Source organism: Pundamilia nyererei, unplaced genomic scaffold, assembly GCF_000239375.1.
Source record: "Pundamilia nyererei isolate P.nyererei 1_Seehausen unplaced genomic scaffold, PunNye1.0 scaffold00053, whole genome shotgun sequence".
NCBI classification, from domain to species: Eukaryota; Metazoa; Chordata; class Actinopteri; order Cichliformes; family Cichlidae; genus Pundamilia; species Pundamilia nyererei.
The window spans coordinates 1,253,871-1,273,257 of NW_005187454.1; the positions used below are offsets into that span (position 1 = coordinate 1,253,871).

The 19,387-nt window shown below is 41.4% G+C and overlaps 2 protein-coding genes across 3 annotated transcripts; one reads left to right on the forward strand and one right to left on the reverse strand.

Moving 5' to 3' along the window:
- The first annotated feature begins 995 nt into the window (after positions 1–995).
- On the forward strand, positions 996–5,489 carry trmt2a (tRNA methyltransferase 2 homolog A). Of its 2 annotated transcripts, none has more exons than XM_005733594.1 (12): positions 996–1,116; positions 1,493–2,120; positions 2,226–2,334; positions 2,572–2,753; positions 2,969–3,083; positions 3,169–3,284; positions 3,403–3,514; positions 4,223–4,345; positions 4,475–4,550; positions 4,689–4,805; positions 4,889–4,985; positions 5,070–5,489. In XM_005733594.1, the coding sequence occupies exons 2-12, from the start codon at positions 1,507–1,509 to the stop codon at positions 5,215–5,217; spliced, it is 1,809 nt and encodes a 602-aa protein (XP_005733651.1). In that variant the 5' UTR covers positions 996–1,116; positions 1,493–1,506; the 3' UTR covers positions 5,218–5,489. The 2 variants fall into 2 exon arrangements, with proteins under 2 accessions (XP_005733651.1, XP_005733650.1); XM_005733593.1 differs by having other exon boundaries at positions 997–1,126.
- A 65-nt stretch (positions 5,490–5,554) lies between these two features.
- dgcr8 (DGCR8 microprocessor complex subunit) lies at positions 5,555–17,609 on the reverse strand. The gene is made up of 14 exons (XM_005733595.1): positions 17,489–17,609; positions 16,203–17,169; positions 15,294–15,456; positions 14,066–14,208; positions 13,172–13,511; positions 12,865–13,062; positions 12,650–12,751; positions 12,135–12,233; positions 11,181–11,263; positions 10,874–10,974; positions 10,146–10,252; positions 8,787–8,914; positions 7,964–8,077; positions 5,555–7,739 (listed from the first exon to the last, which is right to left on the reverse strand). Exons 2-14 carry the CDS (start codon positions 16,887–16,889, stop codon positions 7,656–7,658), a joined length of 2,349 nt encoding a protein of 782 aa, XP_005733652.1. The 5' UTR covers positions 16,890–17,169; positions 17,489–17,609; the 3' UTR covers positions 5,555–7,655.
- Between the last annotated feature and the right edge of the window lie 1,778 nt (positions 17,610–19,387).

Below are 19,387 nucleotides of genomic sequence, written 5' to 3' on the forward strand. Positions count from 1 at the left end.
CGTTCTGCCGTCAAGGGCGATCATTGGTTAAATGTGATCATGTGACTGATGCAAGCCAGATCCTTTTATTTAGCAAAACTGTGATTAATAGTTAAATATTATTGTTGAGGGGCACAGACAGGACTGCGCACGCACACACACATAAAGAAAAAAAAAAAAAAAGTTGCCTCAACAAAAGGGCACTTCGGGCACCCATCAGGAAAGGGGCGGGTGCCCAAGCCCCTCTAGCCCCCCCTCTGCACGTGCCTGGTAGGAGAGCCTGCACTGTAGATACTGGGTTTTATTAAGAGAATGCAATTGCAACAATAACAAATTGAAAAGATTTTTTCATTCCCTGTAATGTATGGCTGCTGAGTAGCCATACCAGACATGCACACAGGGTGACCAGATCACAATAAGCGCATGTCGGACTTTTCAACTCTTGCTAGGTAAACACCATAAGAATAAAGGGAAGCTTTCACTCTCCCTTGTTATTTCAGCTGCGGTTCTGTCTGGTAACAGTCTATAGGTTTGAGTAAGGATGTATCCATAGGTCTTTTTGGAGCACTAGCTGACAATTTATGAATCTTTAGCCAAATATACTGTGTGGCTTCACACCATTTTTTCTCTTATGTGAAACTGAAAAATAACTCTATTTCTCAGTATATCTGTCATCTGCTTTGTGGTATTTTCCACTATATTGCACAGAATGATATATTTGTTCATGATAAAAGCATGACCTAAATATGTACTAAGGAAAATCCAGTGTTTAGAAAGGTGGATGTCCTGCAGAGCCTGTAAAATGTGGGACATTGGTTCAAGATGTGGGAGAGGGGGGAAAGCATAAAAATGCTGTGCAGTCCCCCTTAAAGAGGGACATCTGATCCCCCTCCCTGCACAACATGAAGTATGAAGTAACACCAGTAACACAACACCTTAAGGACGTAAACCAATGTGTAGACAGTGATGTGCAAAGCTTTTCTTAACCCTCCTATCTATGAAAGTGACCAAGGTACACAAAGTTAAAGCCGCTGGGATGCCTGTCACTTTAACAAAGTTCATAGTTCAAGCTGCACGTGCTTGAATCAACATGGCGTCGCCTGCTCAATAGAAGTGGAGCAGAAAGTAAATACAGAGGTACGGGAAGGTAAGGAGCTCTCGTGGAATGTTACCGCTAGTCAAAAACAGCGCACTACACAAAGTGTTCCGTTAAGATACCGACGTCGTTCCTCTGAAACTGCAAAGAATGTAACTTCCTGCTCGAGCTAACATCAAGTCGTTCAGTTTGCCATATAACCAAAACATAATTACTGAAAAGCAGTAAGTGCATGTACTGTTATGTAGAGTAACAGCATTGTTTTACATAGTCACGGTGACACATTAATTGTAGCAGTTATTTGAAAGTTGCACAATACCCTAAACCAGGCTTGAGAGTAGAGTATGAGACTTTTTTCACGTTTTAACTCCGTGAATGCGAGCTCCTGATAGGCCTACTTATTGTTTGGTGCTTTAGGAATCAGCACAGTGATGGCAGATATCAGCAGCAGCCCAGCGGCCATCACTCCAGCCTCGCTCTCCCTGGAGGAGAAGCCTGATGACCTCTCCAAAAATGATGTTGCCAAGCCTGATGTTCAAGCTGAAGGAGAAAGCCAGGGGGCTCCTGACCCCGGCGTGTACCGCTACATCAAAGAGGACCTGTTCACGTCGGAGATCTACAAAGTGGAGATCAGGAATCTGCCCAGGTTCATAGGCTTCAATGACCTGAAGAAGTTCTTGGCCAAGCATGGCCTCAACCCGCACAAAATCAAGCTGTTTGGCAGGCAGACGTTTGCTTTCGTCACCTTCAAGAACGAGGAGGAGCGCGACAAGGCCATGAAGATGGTGCATGGCATGCAGTGGAAGGGCCAGGTGCTTAGTGTCAAGCTGGCCAAACCCAAGGCAGACCCCATCTTGAGAAAGAGGAAGGAGAATGAGGGGGAGAGCGCGCCCCCATGCAAACGAACAGATGATGGGGACGAGGATGAGGAGCCGCTCAGTGTCCAGATCGCCAACGTCGTGACACCTCTGTGGAACATCTCTTATGACGAGCAGCTGAAGAGGAAGGAACAGGAGGTGGTGGTGGTTCTGCAGAAGCTGGCCAAGTAAGTGTAATATAATACAGATTTGGGGTTATTTATAGGCCATGTTGTACTTTTTATGGGACTTGCTGACATGTCCGTACAAGTTAAACCTTTGTTTTCTTTCAGAGAGATCGGCAGCACCAACAAAGCCATGGTGCCGTGGCTGTTTGCACAGAAAGGGAAATACAACAACATGTGTTGTCCTCTGGAAGCCCTCCGACCGTCTCCTACACAGGTATACTTTGAATAGTTGCTTTTATTTGTCCATAAAAGGCAGGTGGTTATGCAACAGTTAAAAAAAAAAACAGGATGGAAAAAAAGGCAAAGCACAAAATAAAAAGTAACTAATTAGAGATGGAAAATGACGTACAAAAGTTTATTCTGTTTCACGATCTCTCAGCTGTTTTCATGTCTCTAAATATTGTATATAATTTAATATGCATCCTTCTGACCCGGTTTCCGATCGTGACAGACAGAGTACAGAAACAAGTGCGAGTTCCTCATATCGGTGGGTGCAGATGGCGAGGATAAAACCATCGGTTTCCGCCTGGGGAAATACAAGGGAGGGTCCTGTGCTGTGGTGGGGCCGGCTGACACGTGCCACGTGCCGCCAGAGGCCAAGAAGATGGTCAGCGAGTTTCAAAAGTTCATCAGGTATTATTATGTGTGCTCGTGAGGATCTAGGAACAGTTTAGTTTAGGGAACTAAAGCTGCTTGGAAAAAGTAGTTGAACCTAAATAAAAAAAGATCAAATTCATAATGTACATGTCATGTTATTTGAGAAATATGATACAAATAAGTGGAAAAAAACAAAGCAAGTTGTCTAAAAGTGACTAATCGCTCAGTCTGGCTGTGATTTTTGCAAACAGAACAACTCCATACTCCGTGTACAGCCCAGAGACATATGAAGGACACTGGAAGCAGCTGACTGTACGTACTACAAGGACCAAACATGCCATGGCCATGGTGTTCTTCAACCCACAGGTGATGAAATGTTGAAACTGAACTAGCGCCCCATGCTGTTAAAGGTCTCCCTTTTGATTCGCTTCATTTGTTTAATGACTCTTAGAAACTTGAAGAAGAGGAACTTGGTGCTTTAAAGAACTCCATGAAGGAGTACTTCACAGAAGGAGAGGGGAAAGACAGCGGCGTGACCTCTCTGTACTTTGTTAGAGAGGGCCAAAGGTAAAACTAAACTACATGCTCAGTAAGTCATAATCTGTATGAATTTAATGACTGAATGTCATCTTAATAATACTGACTATTTATGTAACTTCTTGTATTTTTTTTTTTGCCTGTTAAGGAAATCTCCAAACCCAGAGGATCTCCCCTGTGAGCTGGTGGTTGGAGAGACCTGCATTCAAGAAGAAATGCTTGGTTTGAAATTCAGGATTTCTCCGCATTCATTCTTCCAGGTGAGGAAGAGCAGAAGCTGCATGTTGTGGAAGTTATGAGGTCTGGTTTGCAACTAGAATATTTCAGGATTTCTTTCTGTGAGGATGAGTGAACACATGTTATCGCAGGCATGGTAATCCTTTTCTGAAGTTCTGATCTCACCATGTTATCCTTCTGCAGATGGGGTGAAATGGTACTCCTCTGGCCAGGGGTGGGCAACTCTTGGCCTCGAGGGCCGGTGTCCTGCAGGTTTTAGATGTGTCCTTGATCCAACACAGCTGATTCAAGTGGCTAAATGACCTCCACAACATGTCTTGTAGTTCTCCAGAGGCCTGGTAATGAACTAATCATTTGATTCAGGGTGAGATCTAAAACCTGCAGGAGACAAGCCCTCGTGGCCTGGAGTTCCCCACCCCCTAGCTAGGCTCTTCTAAGGCTCATCACAGAGCCTAACAAACAGAAGTAGATCACTGTACTTCACCATGCTTTACCTTTTTTTTGCAGGCATTCCTAAAATGTGGAAACCTCTCCAAATACAGGGCTTAACTCAAAAATATCCCACAAGGCTGGAGTGACTGTGAATTTAATACACTCATCTTATGTTTGTTTGTTTTGTTATTAATCTGTGGCTAGGACACTCGGGTATGGTAGACGATGGTCCCAGTTGTGTTTGCCAGCTTTAACATCAGGTGCTCAGCCTCCATTAACAATCTGTTTCTGTGTGCTAGGTGAATACAGGAGCTGCAGAGGTGCTGTACTCTGCTGTGGGGGAATTGGCCCAGCTGGATCAGGACAGCATAGTACTGGATGTGTGCTGCGGGACAGGAACCATTGGCATCTCTTTGGCTAAGGTAATGTTTGTTTGTTTTTTTGTCAATGTATAGGTGTTGTGTGCATTTTCTCATTAGTCATGAAGCAGGACAAATGCACACTGACTCGGTTTCATGTTGCCTTTTTTTGCCACCCACTTTTATATCTAGAGGGTGAAAAAGGTGATAGGGATTGAGATGTGCCAGGAAGCAGTGGAGGACGCCAAAGTTAATGCAAAGCTGAATGGTAGGCATCACGAACATCATCACTTTTATCTTTTTGTAGCATTTAGTTTGGGTAAAGCGCATAAGTTGTGGTATTGATGTGATTAACTTTAGTAATTGTATGCATGCTGCATCCCTCTCTTATTTTTGTGTTTTTAAGGTCTCAGTAATGTTGAGTTTCACTGTGGAAAAGCTGAGGATGTGTTCCCCAACATCCTCAATGCTGTTGTTTCATCCAGTGCGACTGCTATCGTAGATCCACCACGAGCAGGCCTACGTGAGTGCACGTTATGATCAAAAGATCTACTCAGGTTAAGATGGTTGTAGTAAGAGATGATTATTTTTTCTTTGTTTCCTTAGACTCAAAGGTGATACTCGCAATCAGGAGAGCAGAGCATTTAAAGAGGCTGGTTTATGTATCATGTAATGCCAAGGCAGCAATGACCAACTTCATTGAGTAAGTGAATTTTGTAGTAGAAAATAAGCCAAAATAAAAAAAATTTAAATGTGACTCCAACTGTGGAATTGTTTTTTCCTTCAGTCTGTGCAGAGCTCCATCAAACAGAGTTCATGGAGCCCCATTCCGTCCAGTGCGATCCATAGCTGTGGATCTGTTCCCTCAAACCATGCATGTTGAGATGATTCTGCTGCTGGAGAGAGTGGACTACAGCGAAGACTCAGTTTTATAGCTGGAGAAATGGGTCTCTGTGCAGTTTGATTGGCAAATTGGGCTTCCTCCTCTATAAATGTATCCACACAGTACTCTGAAGAATTAACATTGTCATTTACATATTTGTAAAGCCAAAAAGTAACACAAGTTAAATCCCAGTTTTCACAGTGAGCGATAACTGTAGTGTCTTTTTGCATGAACCTTTGTTAGCTTTGACCTAAAGTTTAATTTTCAAACTAATACTGTGTTTTCTGTTATTCCAAACAGTATTGCTAAAAGCTTAACCAATAAATTACCACCTCAGCTAACTTCCCCCTTTTTAGTTTTGATCCTTCAATCACTGAATAAACAAAAGCTCTTGTAGCTATTAGTCAAGACATTTTTATTTTGCATAACAAATATCACCAAAGTCATGGAGCTCAGGTTGCAATACATACTTCATAATCTAGGCAGCAACACTTCAAACAAGTCATTGGTACAACTTAACAGCAACGCATGGAAGCAGTATCCCCCCCCTCCCCCGACACTTATGGGCTTTGCATGAAAACACATACACAAAGGGAAAGCACATTCGTAAAGTGATCTGTACTATCACAGGAGCCTTGGGTAAACAGATGTGTCCTCTTGTAGAAAAACCGCGGGGCAAATACTTGAGTGCACAGCAGTTTCCATTTTGTTCCAGCAAGTGACGGGTCTATGCATTTTCCTGTTAGTCCATATTCTCTTCAGTTCACAGCAACATTGAGTTTTCTATAAAATGCATAAGACTATAAGCTTTGGTATACACAGTTTCATCAGCTTGTTGGACTGAATGACTTTATCGCTGTTGTTTACATCAGTGCCAACTAAATTTTACAAGTTTGCCTTGAAAGAAAAAAAACCTATTTGTGGCAAACGTACACAAAATAGTCCATTCAGGTGAATCCTACAAATCTGGATGAGTTGTAGGCATATTTTCTTGAGACGTTTCTTGGCCATTTTTAACTGAAAACACTATCTTAAATTCTTTATCAAGTAAATAGAGATTGGTCTTTCCACTTCCTGCTGAAGGGTGTTTTAGGTCCAATGTACAATATATACTCTTGAGCCCTTCATGAAATGGATTAACTAAGGCAACATGTAACCAACATGATTTTTTTAAAATAAGAATATAAATGAAAAGCAACTGAAATGCGCTTTGTGGTTAGCAACTGTGCATGGCATTAGCATATGAATAAAAATCCAAGTGCGAACTAAGCGCATAAGTGAAATGATCCCCAACATGTTACAGTACTGTGTCCCTGTGCTTGGGGTATACTGCAGTGTCACCATGTAGCAGGAAGCTCTTGTAGAACCTGACCTTCACCGGCTTAGGCCTAATGTCAGATATTTGTATGGGCACATGTGCGTGCCCTTTTATACTAAAGATAATTTAGAAGTAGTAGCTTGGTATCATTCAGAGATGGTGTCACAGTTTTTTTCCAAACAGTACCTCCAGCTTCACAGCTGGGTTAGTAGTCGGTGAAATTCATTACTTATAATTAAATGAAGGAGTCCCTTTTTAATACAGTCGTATTTAACAAACATGCATTTTTGTTAAGAATATCGACTGACATCACTGAAGTTTCGTATTCCATAAAACAATCTGTACTGGTATCAGCGATGAAGACATCAGGTGGGCTCTAGCTTATGTCTTTTACTGAAACAAATGAAAAAGGCAAGACCCTCAAGAAAAAGTCAGCCCAAATATTCCACTAGGAATTATTCCAGGAATAAAAGCAACAGTCAACAAAAACATCTGACAGGACACGAGTGTGTAACAACAGTGAGCACTTCACACCGCATGTTGCCAACGTGCAAACCAAAGACAGCATCTGTCAATTCTGGGGACAAACAAGACCACACACAGCTGTAATCATCACTCACCACATCCATAACACCTACCATTAAAATAACAAATAAAATAGGAACTTTGCTTCCAATTAAATGAACGGTATAAATACAAGTATTAGTAGTCCCTTTCAAATACTTTTAGCACAGAGAAAACTATCAGCTGCTGGTACTATGCGCTCATGACTGGTGAAAACAAGCCTTCAAAAATAAAACCAGTGTGTGCAGTGGCTTTCTCCACTTTAAGAGGCATGCAAATCTATTTTGATGTGGTTCATCTTATCAAGTAATGGTCACTTCTCTGGACACTGGGGGGGGAGGGGGGTTCTCCTACTGCTGTAATTAGGATGCATCTAGAGAGGTAGACGATATTCGCTCTACAGTCTGTTCAGTCCAACACTTCTACCAGCTTAACCAATTAAACCAAGTGAAGGAAGTAAGCAGTAATATCAGCCTGGTCAACCCTTTACTATATTGCCATTTAGATCTCAGTGATGCATAATTAAGTGGTGGATGGTGGGGTGTGCATGTGTGTGATGTCTGACAGTGACTGGTTTTCAGTGCTGTGGTTCATCAGTGATTTGAGATTTAAACGTCGACAGTGCAGAGGGGTTCACTCCCCGGCTGGGCAGATTCCATTATGGTCATCTTGGGTTTCTTCCTCGTTTCCTCCTGGTAAAGAAAATAATTAAAGTACAACAAGCAAGATAACAAAAACAATTATTCTCAAGTACAAGATTTTGGGTAGTGTACATGCAGTCTGGCCAACCAAAGACTGGAAGTTACACTCCTTTGTTTTGTCTTTTTTATTTACAAAAAAATAAAGCTAAACATTACCCCCCCCCCACCTTTCTTTTTTTTTTTAGAACTAAAATCCCAGTAAGAACCATTCCTACCCTCTGTGCAGCCAGTTTAATCATCTCTTCTTGCAGTTTGTTCAAGATATGAAGGTTTGGCTTGTTCTTTTTGGCATACTGCTGGAGCTCGATCACGCTCTTGTCGGAGCTCTCCTGAGAAGTAAGATCATTTTATAACGACATAGCACATGACACTTCATGATAACACGCTATTCAGCTCATCAACACATGGCAGTACCATTTCAATATGTGCAGAAAACTGGTTCAATTCTACATCCCAGTCATTGGTTTAAAACCCAAAATCAATGACGTAGCAGCCCATCCGCTGTTGACCAACACTCTAGGAGCAGAGCTTTGTCATCACATAAGCTCATTTATTTTATTATGCATAGTAGTGACTTTGGGCTTACGACTGTAATTAACAAAGGATCCAGCTTTATTTAGCTGGACACTTCAAATGTTCCAGCACTGACCCACTCACATCTTTTTTCCTGTCATAGACACCCAGTTCCCAAATAAATGAATTAATAGAAAGCAGCATCTTAAAACGGCATCTTCTTGCTCTTCATCCTGTTTTCAGACCCAAAATGAACTGTGGTTTGAAAAAGATTGACTGCCACTTGCTCCAATTCAGTAGAGCATCCACTGTTTATCAGTGTACTTTAACAGGCGCCCTCTGTATCGGTCACAAAAACTATGATGCACAATGCTGAGTTAAAGCTGGAGATTGCGACTCTGTGGAAAACGGTATCTTCTTATCTAAAGACACTTAAAACCCACAGGAACTATATTAGAGACCAAAACAATTTTCTTCATCTTCAATGCTTTCTCTTAAGACTTTACAGCAGCTGTCAGTCCTTACCTTCTTGACCATCTTATTGCTCTCTCTGCCGTACATGCGCAGCAGTGAGCCCCAGTTCTTGACGTGAGGATGTAGCATCTGCAAGATCTTCTGAGATGCTAGCTGTTTACCAACCCTCTTGTTCTTGCCTAGTTACAAAGATGACAAATACAAATAACCTGTCACTGAAACTCACATGTTAGTGTCACACAGTGAAAAATTGTATTTATCACTTATATTGGTTTTATTCAGATTTTTAGTGTTTTTATTTGCATGATTTTATTCTGTTTGTATTGCATGTTTTTAGTGTGTTATTTGACATTGTTTTAATCCACTGTGGAATGGCTGAACATGGGATAAATTAGTTGATAGGGATCACCCGCTGAGGTATGGGTGTCTCCAGAGGTGCTGTGTAAAGACCTTTTAAAAGCAGGCTAGCTGAGCCCTGGGAGGACAGAGGCCCCAGATATGAGCAGGCCAGGTGAAAAGAGGGACCCGCTGCCTGACCGTGGGGTGCAACACCTAATCAGGAGACGTGGCGGCGCAGTCCTGACAGCAAGGAACGGCGACAGTGGGAGACAAACGCATGTGATTAGCAGCAGGGCAGAAGTATACCTCCTGCATTTGTGAGTAGTGTCTCCACTTGTTCGCCAGATGCAGCCGGGTTGGGAGAGGGTCGCCATGGCTATAAGCCAGGGACGCTTCTGGGACGATTGTTCTGGCCCCTAATTGTTATTTTACAGGGCGCTGATGCGAGGGGAGCCGTGGTGGCATTGCATGATGGAACCCGGTGCAGAACGCAAGCTGGGCTGGGATGTGATGGGCCTAGTGAAGGGATAGGAGGAGGATAGGAGGCTCCTCCTTGTCTGTTGGAGACTAGACTGTTGTGGACTCCGCTCTGGAGAAAGAATTCCTGGCCTGCTGGTGGACCCATAATGAACATGTGGCATGATTACATCAGGGGATTTTAGTGGATGTAGAAAATTGTATTTTTATGGGTTTTAGAATTGTTTTACTATATAGACAACATTTTATTCTGTAGGTTTTTTTAAGAGGTGTTTTTGTGCTCCCTGGCCTGGTAATAAACTGCTTCCGATCAGACCTGCTTCATCTTTGTGCGCTTGGTGTCTGACTCGCTTGCTCGCCCCCTTGTATTTAAAAGAATCATTCTCTTTAGCATGACATTCTGGCACATCAGCTTTAGTGTCTGCGTTACATTAGCAAAACAGGTCCACTAAAAAAACTACATAAAAGGAAACTAATTGTAATAATATGGACTTCATTTACAAAGCAATTCTGACAGCTGCTTTGAACTTATCTATAACTAACACCCAGCTATGCTCTCGCCAGATAGAAATGCAAAGATTAGGGTCTACTTACACCAGCCACGCACAGTATGTTTCCCACATGTCATCACATATTCACTCTTCTGGTTCTTCCCCGGGATCACCTCAAATTTAATGCTGGTGTCCCCCATCCCGTGGTTTCTGCAGTAAGGAACAAACATTTGTTTTCACATGGATATTTGAAATCTGTCTGCGTTTTGCACAGACACCCCAATGTCCAATCAGCAGCTGTGAACTTCATTCTCTCATCTTGATGACGAGCAGCTCCACCTTATCATTTCAGTTAAATGCTTTTCCTTGTTTTCTGTCATATATATGTGATAAAGGCTTATATTAAACAGTTACCGATAATAAAACCAGTGTCTGTACAAATAAGCCAAATGATCCATTTCAAACTGATTTTCCCACTTATGTTTCTGGATGATATCCTGAACACTGGCATCTCGGGCACACAGCCAATCAGTTGTTTCAATCCATGTACAAGGAGCAGTCAGTCAGAAGAAAGGTGGTGAGGAGGGACCCTAACAGCTTGTTTCAAATAGAGGGTGAAATCAAAGACTGCAATAAGGCCAGTAAAAGATAGTAAGGATCATTTTGAAAAGTTAATCATGCAGAGCTGCTCTATTAACAATATGGACGCAGTCGTAGTATAAATCCCACAACAGGAGACATAAAGAGGCCTGAGAGAGAGAGAGAAGAAAAAAGGACACCCACATCGCTTTAACAATAACAGTTTAACAATATTAATAAATACTACTTTACCTTTTAAGGCACTCATGAAGAATCTGATATGGCGATAGTAGTCCTGCTTTGTTGGTCAGCTCATATACTCTTGAATCTTCTATACTGATATGATTAAAATACTGCAGGAGAGAATGCACTGAATGTCACCACTGCTGTGTCATCTTCAACTCTAAAAAGATGTGTTTTACATTTGAAGGAAGTATTATATGAAAATCTTGGCTTCAGAATCAGGATTTAGCTTTGCTTCAAGAGTAAACAAACAAACAAAAAAAAAGACAACAAAGAAATACACACAGAAAAAAAATGTCAAAAAACGAAAAAGTACCTCCAGTTCATCGCCTTCGACGGGTTTCTCCTCCGAGGTCTGCTTCACAAAGTCAGGTATGAGGATTTCCAGTGTTGCTCGAGCTGCAAACACCCAGTGAGATTTTACAGCAGGTGAATGTGCAAATATTTACCACATGTAATACAGTGTACTGTTATCTTGCTCCATTGTGGGGAGGTGCAACAAAGACAGATTGTTCTTGGAGCTGCAGTGTGTAAGAAAGTGTAACCCCTTGACTTTTCAGAAGACCTCTCTCTCACAAAGCAGATACATCCAAGCTATTCAGTGACATCCAACTAAAGCCCCTTTCTATCAGTACCTACTCGAATCGACTCAGCACGTTTTCAGGGTTTTCCATTAGGTCATATTACCTGGTACCACGTACTTTTTTAGTACCTTCTCGGCCGGGTCTGAGCAGGTTCTAAAATGTGATGTCGTCAGACTCCACTGCCACTGATTGGCTGGTCAATTGCGTCACTTGATGAGTGATGAGAGCCTCTCTCATTCACGAAAATCAAAACCATCGTTTTTAAAAAACCCGGCAACGAATGACAGGACCACAAAGAACAACGCCGGGGTCCCCCGAGTCTGACGGAAAGCAACAGAGCGAGCAGCGGGTATATTCTTGCCTCAACGTCCACCTTTGTTGTAGCGTTTGTGATGCATTCTAATAACATGCGATGTATTGCTATAACAACAAAAACACACATTAGGTGGCGCTCATTTGCAATGGAAAACCAGTGAATTGGAGTCAAGTCGTGGCTACGTGATGTAGGTACTAATGGAAAAGGGGCTTGACATGTTTTTTAAGGTCATTATGCTGATTTTCTTTTTAATTTATACCAACTCCAAAGGACAACCTCTAATACAACACCATAATTTTTTTATATATTAAGCTGTGACCAATATCAACCACATGATCAAATGTCCAATATTGTAAAGAAGAAGAATTACCAGCTTTATTCTTGGCAAGTTTTTTACTGCTTGCAGTCCCTGTGCCGTATGTGACTCCATCTATAATGACTGACGCTCCAAAGGGTTCACTTGGGTTCTCTGTGGAAAGAATGGCAAATTAAAATGGATATTCCAAAAAGGTCAACATCAAAAACAGGCAAAACACAAAAAAACAAAAACACTTTTACTAGTTTATGCACAAAAAATCCTGATAGAAAATGAGTGGAAGAAGTAATAGCGTACTATGAATTTGACTGTCTGTGCATTAGCTGCTTGATAAAACCAAATCAGAGATCATATATCGGGCTTTCACATTGCTTAATAGCAGTTTTATATGTTAACTCGGTGTTTTTGCTCCAGATCCAACACCAGGTTACAGCTCAGTTGTTGAGTCTATTTAAGATAAGGTAAAAAGAGAGCTACTGACATAGGTAGCTAACCTGCTAATATTGCTTCGTAGTACACCCTTGTAAATTACTGTATTACCTTTGGCCGCTTAAGAAAGAGGAACTTACCACAATCAAAAAAGTTGTAAACAGGGCGAACCTTGAGGATACGCTGCATATATTCATGTAAGATGCAAACTTCAGACTTTCCATTAGGATTTATAACAAATTCTGTGGAAACAAACAATTCATTGCATCAACAAACAAAAACTTAACAGGATATGTTTAATATCTACACCCAAACTGTATGAAATGTACACAGTATGAATCACAGGTACTGGCACCTTTCTTAGTAGGAGCGTCCTGGACTGACAGTGTGATGAGCTTCTGGTTGGCAGGCAGGATAGGTCTTTCCGACTCTGCCTGTTTCCTCTTCATGTCTCTGTTGAACTGTCTTCGCTCAGCCCAGGTGCGAAACTTCTTGACAGTCACTTGTTCAAAGTCAAAGCATTTCTCCAGGTACAGGCGAAATTCTTCAAGTTCTGCAAGGAAGTTTCAAGATGTCAGATGATGTCTTTTACTGCAGCAAAACACAAGCAAACAAACAAAAGAACATTTCAAAAGTCACTGCTAGTGTGGGAAGCTATTTACCGATGGACTCATCCTTGCACACCTCCACTTTGGCCTTGACCTGCCCTAGGGCTCCTTGTGCAGAGTCACAGGGAAGAGACTCTTTATTTTGGATGCTGTTGTCAGTGGTACCTTCTCCATCCCGACCTTCACCAGGGAGACTGGAGGGTGGCATGACATCCTGGTCCTCAGCTGTAGCATCTGATGTGCCTACTTGCTCTCCCCCGTTGGCCTCCTCAGCAGGCTTGACAACAGACTCCTCTGCATCAGGCACCACTTCCCCATTCAGCTCCCTTTCCTCCTGTTCCTTCATTTTCTTGTAGTGTAGGCAGGGGATGCTGCTTACAGGTGGGTCGTGTTTCTGTTTGAACAATATGTTAACAGTGCTGTAAGTTTGAGACTAATTTTAAAATGACCTGGAAAGTGTCCATAGGCTTTAAATAAATAAGGTAGAATCTCTCAAAGTGATGTTTACCCAGCTGTAAAATGTTCAAGATGTAGCTCATCCAGTGCAGATGTGCGTTTTGGGGAAAACAGTGTCGTTATGGGTTTCTTTAGGCAAAAACATTTGAGCCTTTGTTTCCTCAAACACTGTCAGTATTGGCAGGGCTCCCAAGCCCTTTAAATCACTAATTTCACACTAACTTGAACAACAAAAATAACACCACATCAAATGTTGTTACTTTTGTATTATGTGAATTAACTCAGATTAATCAGGAACAAACAGACGAGGAACAGTGCAGAGTTTAGGCTTTTGGTGGCAGACTACTTTAGTCCAAACTGAGAGCAGAAGCAAAATCTGTCACTAATCTGTTTAGAGTGTTGACACAGGCAGACGTTTAATGTAAGCAAAGCAAAATTTTATTCCACCAGTTTCATAAACAGAAACAGTTGTGAAATTTATGCCGTTCTTACCCTAATGCTTCCAGTGCCAAGGAAGTACGGTCTGGACCAAGTGACCACTCTGGTCTCTCTGTGCAGGTAGACTGGAATGCCTGAATTATGGAATGTCATTATCCATCCATCAGGGAGAGGCTCGGTGGGCGGACGTCCCCGACCTAGTACATAAGAAAATGCAAATGTAAATATAAGTACTGCATAGTACACTTTGAGGTATACCTCATTAGTAATACTAAATACTGACATTTCTAGGAGTTGTAATAATCATTCATTCAAAAAACATCGAAGGCATTTTTATTCATTTGCTTCATTTTCCAAGTAAATATAATCCAAAACAAATCAAAAAAGCCAGAACAGCAACCATTACTAAGACTTTAACACGTGTGAGGTTTTTGTCAGATATTCAAGGCAAATTAGAAGAATTTATTTTTCTGTAAATATTTTGCTACTTTGAAAAGAAAAGTTCTTTACAGTCTCAGTGTAGGTGCATGATATCCCTCTCACTCTAAGCAGCAATCATTACACTTTAGGTCACCTTGTTGTAAATAAGCACCTTGCTAAAAATCTATGGGAGTTTGTCCCCTGTGAAAAAGACATCGCTTTTTAACTTTGAGACCGAATCATGTTCAGCTCATGGGTATGGGGTGAAGACTGAGAGACTATTTGCTATTCATTACATCAAAACCATCATTAACAGGCCTAAATGCTTCTTAGCTGGGAAAGTGAAGTCTTTTCATTAATTTGCCTTTAAAATGCGACCAATGCAACCACATTAATTTAAAGTTTGGTAAAAGAAAAAGTGAGACACGGTTCTGAAGTTGAAATTAGAAACTTCAAACAATGATTTCTGAAGGAACTTTAAGGAATTTGGAAAATATTTCTGCTTTGTCTTTTAGGATTTCAGACCAGACTTGTTTAGTAGGTCATTCTGTGTAACGCAACAACAACACTCAAAGACAGCAATGACCATGTGCTGTTAGACTGTGTGATCCTTTCAGAGGACTTCTTAGTTGTCTAGTCTATTTATAGAGAGCACATCTACCAAGCAGTGTCTCAAAGGAGAGCAGGTTATTTCCATAGGTCACACACAAAAATATAATATACAAAAGATAAAAGCAATTTCCTACAATTTCAGATGGTTTATTTAAACAAAAAAACAAAAGTAACTAATAAGACAAATATGTGGCACATACAAGACAGTATTTGCAGTATACTTCAGACTACAGGCCCCTCCCCAACTCACTCTTCAGGACAGTCTTAATTTTGGTCATCATGGGTTGAACACCTCCTTCACCATCTGACTGATGATCACTGTCCCCACCATATTTATCCTCTGCTGGGCGCATCTTCTTTGGGACTGGCATGCCCTCCTCCAACAGAGCGTCGACATCATTGTCAAATTCCTCCTAGAAGAGTGAAGGGTTAAGGCCAGCAGATGATGATTGTTGGGCAGTTCTAGAGAGTACTGAATTCTTTGTAGTCTTTTCTCAGACTGTGTGTTTGTGTGTGTGTAACTCTGTAGAAATATACAAAAAAACATTACAGCTGCAAAATGGTGCATAAAAGCAATTATGAGTTTAGAAAGAGAGGATATGCCCCTCTTAACTAGCCAGGTTTCAAAAAAAAAAAAAATTACCTTGAAAATAGGAAAAGGGCAGGCACTTTAAAAAATGACCAAAGCTCCACAGCTGTGATTTTACTGGCCAATATTTCCTCAAAAGTACCAGCTGGTCCGACCAACCACAGTAAGCTTAAAGCCTGTCACCAGAATTCATCCCTCTAACAGTAACTTCTCCTACTAGAAAATCATATGAAGATCTTTTGGGTCAAATGCAGACTCCGCTATTGAAGGTAAAAATTAAAACACTGACCTCTTCCAGCTTCACACTTCACATTTTCAGTGATTTAAAACAAAACAAAAAAAACATTGGTTATCAAACATTTACTTAAACATTTGGTCCTGTTTTTATGAATAAAAGCTTGATGCAGAAGAGTGATGAAATATGACATTAAGAAGTGTACTGTACTTGCAGTGACTGTAGTGTTTGTGGTCTGCATTAGTCCTGCATTATTATGTATTTCACAACGAAGGACAAACTCAGTGCAAAGTTGTCACTAAAAGGGGATACTGCAAATAAAAGTCCAGTCATACCTCATAAGAGTAAGCCGTGACTTCGTCATATGCCTGTTCCTGCTGAACTATGACGTCAGACTTAAAGCCTCCATGCTCTCCATCGTCGGGCTCCAGGAAGTTCTCGTAGAGGTCATCCAACTCATCCAGGACAGCAAACTCAACCTTATTCTCTAGATCTACCTCTGTGTCCTCTGACTTTCTGCCTGCAGCATTTGCTGCTCCACCAGTCACCTCGGCTACCTCCTGCTCACTAGCCATGTCGTGCAACTCACCATTGAGACTTTCTAAGCCATCCTCGCTCCCTGCCTCCTGCCTCTCACCTGTATATAAAACCTTCCTCTCTTTGCTATTACTGCTTTCAGTGAAGCTCACACTAATCTTAACATCTCTGAGCAGCTTGAGATCTGGCAGAAACTTGGTGACCGGGGGAGCATGGCGGGCTGTTCTGGGGCACGGTGGGGCGGGACTGGCCTCATCTGAGAGATGACTACAGAAAGTCAGTGAGCCCCTGCTGAGGGGCTGCTGTGTCTTGGTTTCCCCGTCCCCTGGGGTGTATGTGTATCCATCACCACCAGAGCTAACGTCCATTACCTCTGCGTCACTGGACGTTTGCAGGGGAGGTGGTGGAGGTGCTCTTCCCTCATCTAGGCCAAAATCATCAGGTGGCTCCAAGGGGAGAGGGGGTAGAACATCATCTATCTCCATTTCCTTATAAATATATAGCTAACTTAAATAGACTGAAATTTTAATTTCAAATTCTTTACTTAGTGAGAGGCTATCTTCTTATCTAAACACAGAATGCATGCAGAAGCACATCCCTGCATAGGCCACGTACCAGAGGTGAATATGCTAAGCTGACTACATTGTTCTTTTCATTAATGTAGACAGCTTTCAGAATCACTGTCTCAATTATTGGAAATCACAATGCATTCAGCTTAATATGGGATCTAGGCACTGATCATCCTCCACTGCGATCTTGTGGAAGCTAGAAAAAAGGGACCAGTGAAAATAATGTCAGAAAGCACAACTTTATTACTATTACAATACGATATTTAACGTAAAAATAGCTTCGACAAATAGACGTGTTTTGGCTTTGAATTTGAATATGTTGTATGCAAACTATACATTTGAATAAAATGGGCAACAACCACTCTTTAGCGCATCTGTTCAGCCCGAAGCTTCACAGTGGGCCCCTGCTAAGGTTAGCATCAATGCTAATGAGCTGAGCTACAGCTCACCGAGCAAACCCGCAAAGGTCAGCAACCCATAAAACAGCCAGATATTTGGGATACAGGCGTACTCACTGATAAATATGACACGGGTATCTCCTCTTGGGCAACTATCTACCTTTCTAAATTAACACAATTCTCGTCGCGCCGCCATCTTGAAGAAAATCCTAGCCGCGGCTCCCAAACTCATGCCCCGCCTTCCTCTACCGGCTTTTTCAGAACCGGATGTTCACATGGCCAATCACTGCATTCTTCAACCGCCATTATTCGGCCAATCAACACGACAGCGTCACACCTCGTGGCCTATCAGCAACATGGCAATGCTTCGTGCTTTTCCCTAAAGCAGGGGACACGGTCCAAATTCGAATGAAACCAACAGTAATTGTAACAACGTCTCCAGCACTCTCATTCCTTTCAGTGGAAATAAATATATTTGGAAAACCTTTATATTCAAGCATCACCCACCTAAAACAAATGATGGGCAGCCGAGCATATCCTGAGAAAAGTAAAAGTTCAGTATTTCTCAGTATATATGAATTACAAGAGCTATAAAGGCACATGTAATATTTTGGAAGCTAAAAAAAAGTATTTTACTTCGCCCAAACAATATGTTGACATCCACAAACACTCTACACAGAGTACTATGGGGCGCGGTTTGTAAACTGAAACATTAACAGCAACATTTTTCCACATTTAGCTCCAAACCTTGTAAAAACCTGTTGTTGTTGTTTTAGAACATTTATGAAAATATTTGTAACGTTAATCAAGGTCTTTTCATTGAAAGAAATCATATAATCACAACAATAGCATACTGCTTATAAACTGAAACCCCACTCTACTGTCTGCCAAAGGAAGGGGGGGTCAAATTAGGCAGTGTGATGGAAAATTGACATTTATAGACATTTCCACAAATTGTACAGAGGCAACTATCCATCTTTCCATTTGTCAGTAAATGTCAGAGATGGTTGCCAGGTAGTGTAGAAGCTGGACGTAGATCCTTTGAGGGAGCATCTTATCTTTTCCTGTTTAAAATACTGCATAACCTCTATGATCCAATGTGAACATGAAAGGAGTGAGGAGTCTTTCCAATGCAACAGCACCTGTCTCCTGGCTAACAGAGTATAAAAGGCTATCGTTTTCAACTTTATTTGTGTTCAGATGCCTACCCTGTGGGACGGTACCAACTAGTCCAACAAAGGGACATGGATCAAATGGTTCTCCTAAAACTTTAGAAAGAGTAGAGAAGACTTACTTGCCAGAACTGATGATGCACTGAATAAACCCAGAACATATGTAGAAGGGTGGCTGAAGCCTGCTGACATTTATCACAGGTAGGACCCAGATCTGGTCTAAATCTGGACAATTTAGTCATTGACCAGTGTAGTCAATGTACAATTTGTATATTTCCAACCTTTATTTGATTTGTACATAGCACTGTACACAACCACTAAGCGTAACAAAACAAGTAGCTAAACTTACATAAACTACAAGCTACACATACTACCTTCATACATAACACCACAAAAGGGAAAAAACAAACGAACAAAAACACACAAAAAAAACAAAAGAAAACAGAACCAAAAAAAGGGAGGGAGGAACTGTGTGCAACTCCCACCATACATTACTCACAGTTGCAGGTATACGTTACACCTAAATTAGAAAGTAATGATTTGCTGGTTATAGTTTATGACAGTTCACATCAAACAACCTTTCCTGGAAGGATCCAACTCAAAAACTATACTAAAATATAATGACAGCATCCATCTCATCATAAAATCGAAACAGCCAATAACATGAACAAAATAATCACAATCTCTGTCACAACATAACTCACAATCTCAATCAGTTTATCCTCATGTAAATGCATATACAGTACATATATATATACACCCAGCACGCCCCTGCGGGCGGTTTATCCTTCAAGCTCGGGTCCTCTACCAGAGGCCTGGGAGCTTGAGGGTCCTGCGCAGTATC

What these genes read in the sequence shown, in the direction of transcription:
- trmt2a (XM_005733594.1), top strand. Translation starts at nt 1,507, where the DNA reads ATGGCAGATATCAGCAGCAGCCCAGCGGCCATCACTCCAGCCTCGCTC. An exon ending in CTCCGCATTCATTCTTCCAG is followed by an intron (nt 3,515 to 4,222) that starts GTGAGGAAGAGC and finishes TCTGTGTGCTAG; the next exon opens with GTGAATACAGGAGCTGCAGA. An exon ending in AGTTAATGCAAAGCTGAATG is followed by an intron (nt 4,551 to 4,688) that starts GTAGGCATCACG and finishes TGTGTTTTTAAG; the next exon opens with GTCTCAGTAATGTTGAGTTT.
- dgcr8 (XM_005733595.1), bottom strand. Translation starts at nt 16,889, where the DNA reads ATGGAGATAGATGATGTTCTACCCCCTCTCCCCTTGGAGCCACCTGAT. An exon ending in TTGGCACTGGAAGCATTAGG is followed by an intron (nt 13,512 to 14,065) that starts GTAAGAACGGCA and finishes TTGTTCAAACAG; the next exon opens with AAACACGACCCACCTGTAAG. An exon ending in GGACGCTCCTACTAAGAAAG is followed by an intron (nt 12,752 to 12,864) that starts GTGCCAGTACCT and finishes TTGTTTCCACAG; the next exon opens with AATTTGTTATAAATCCTAAT.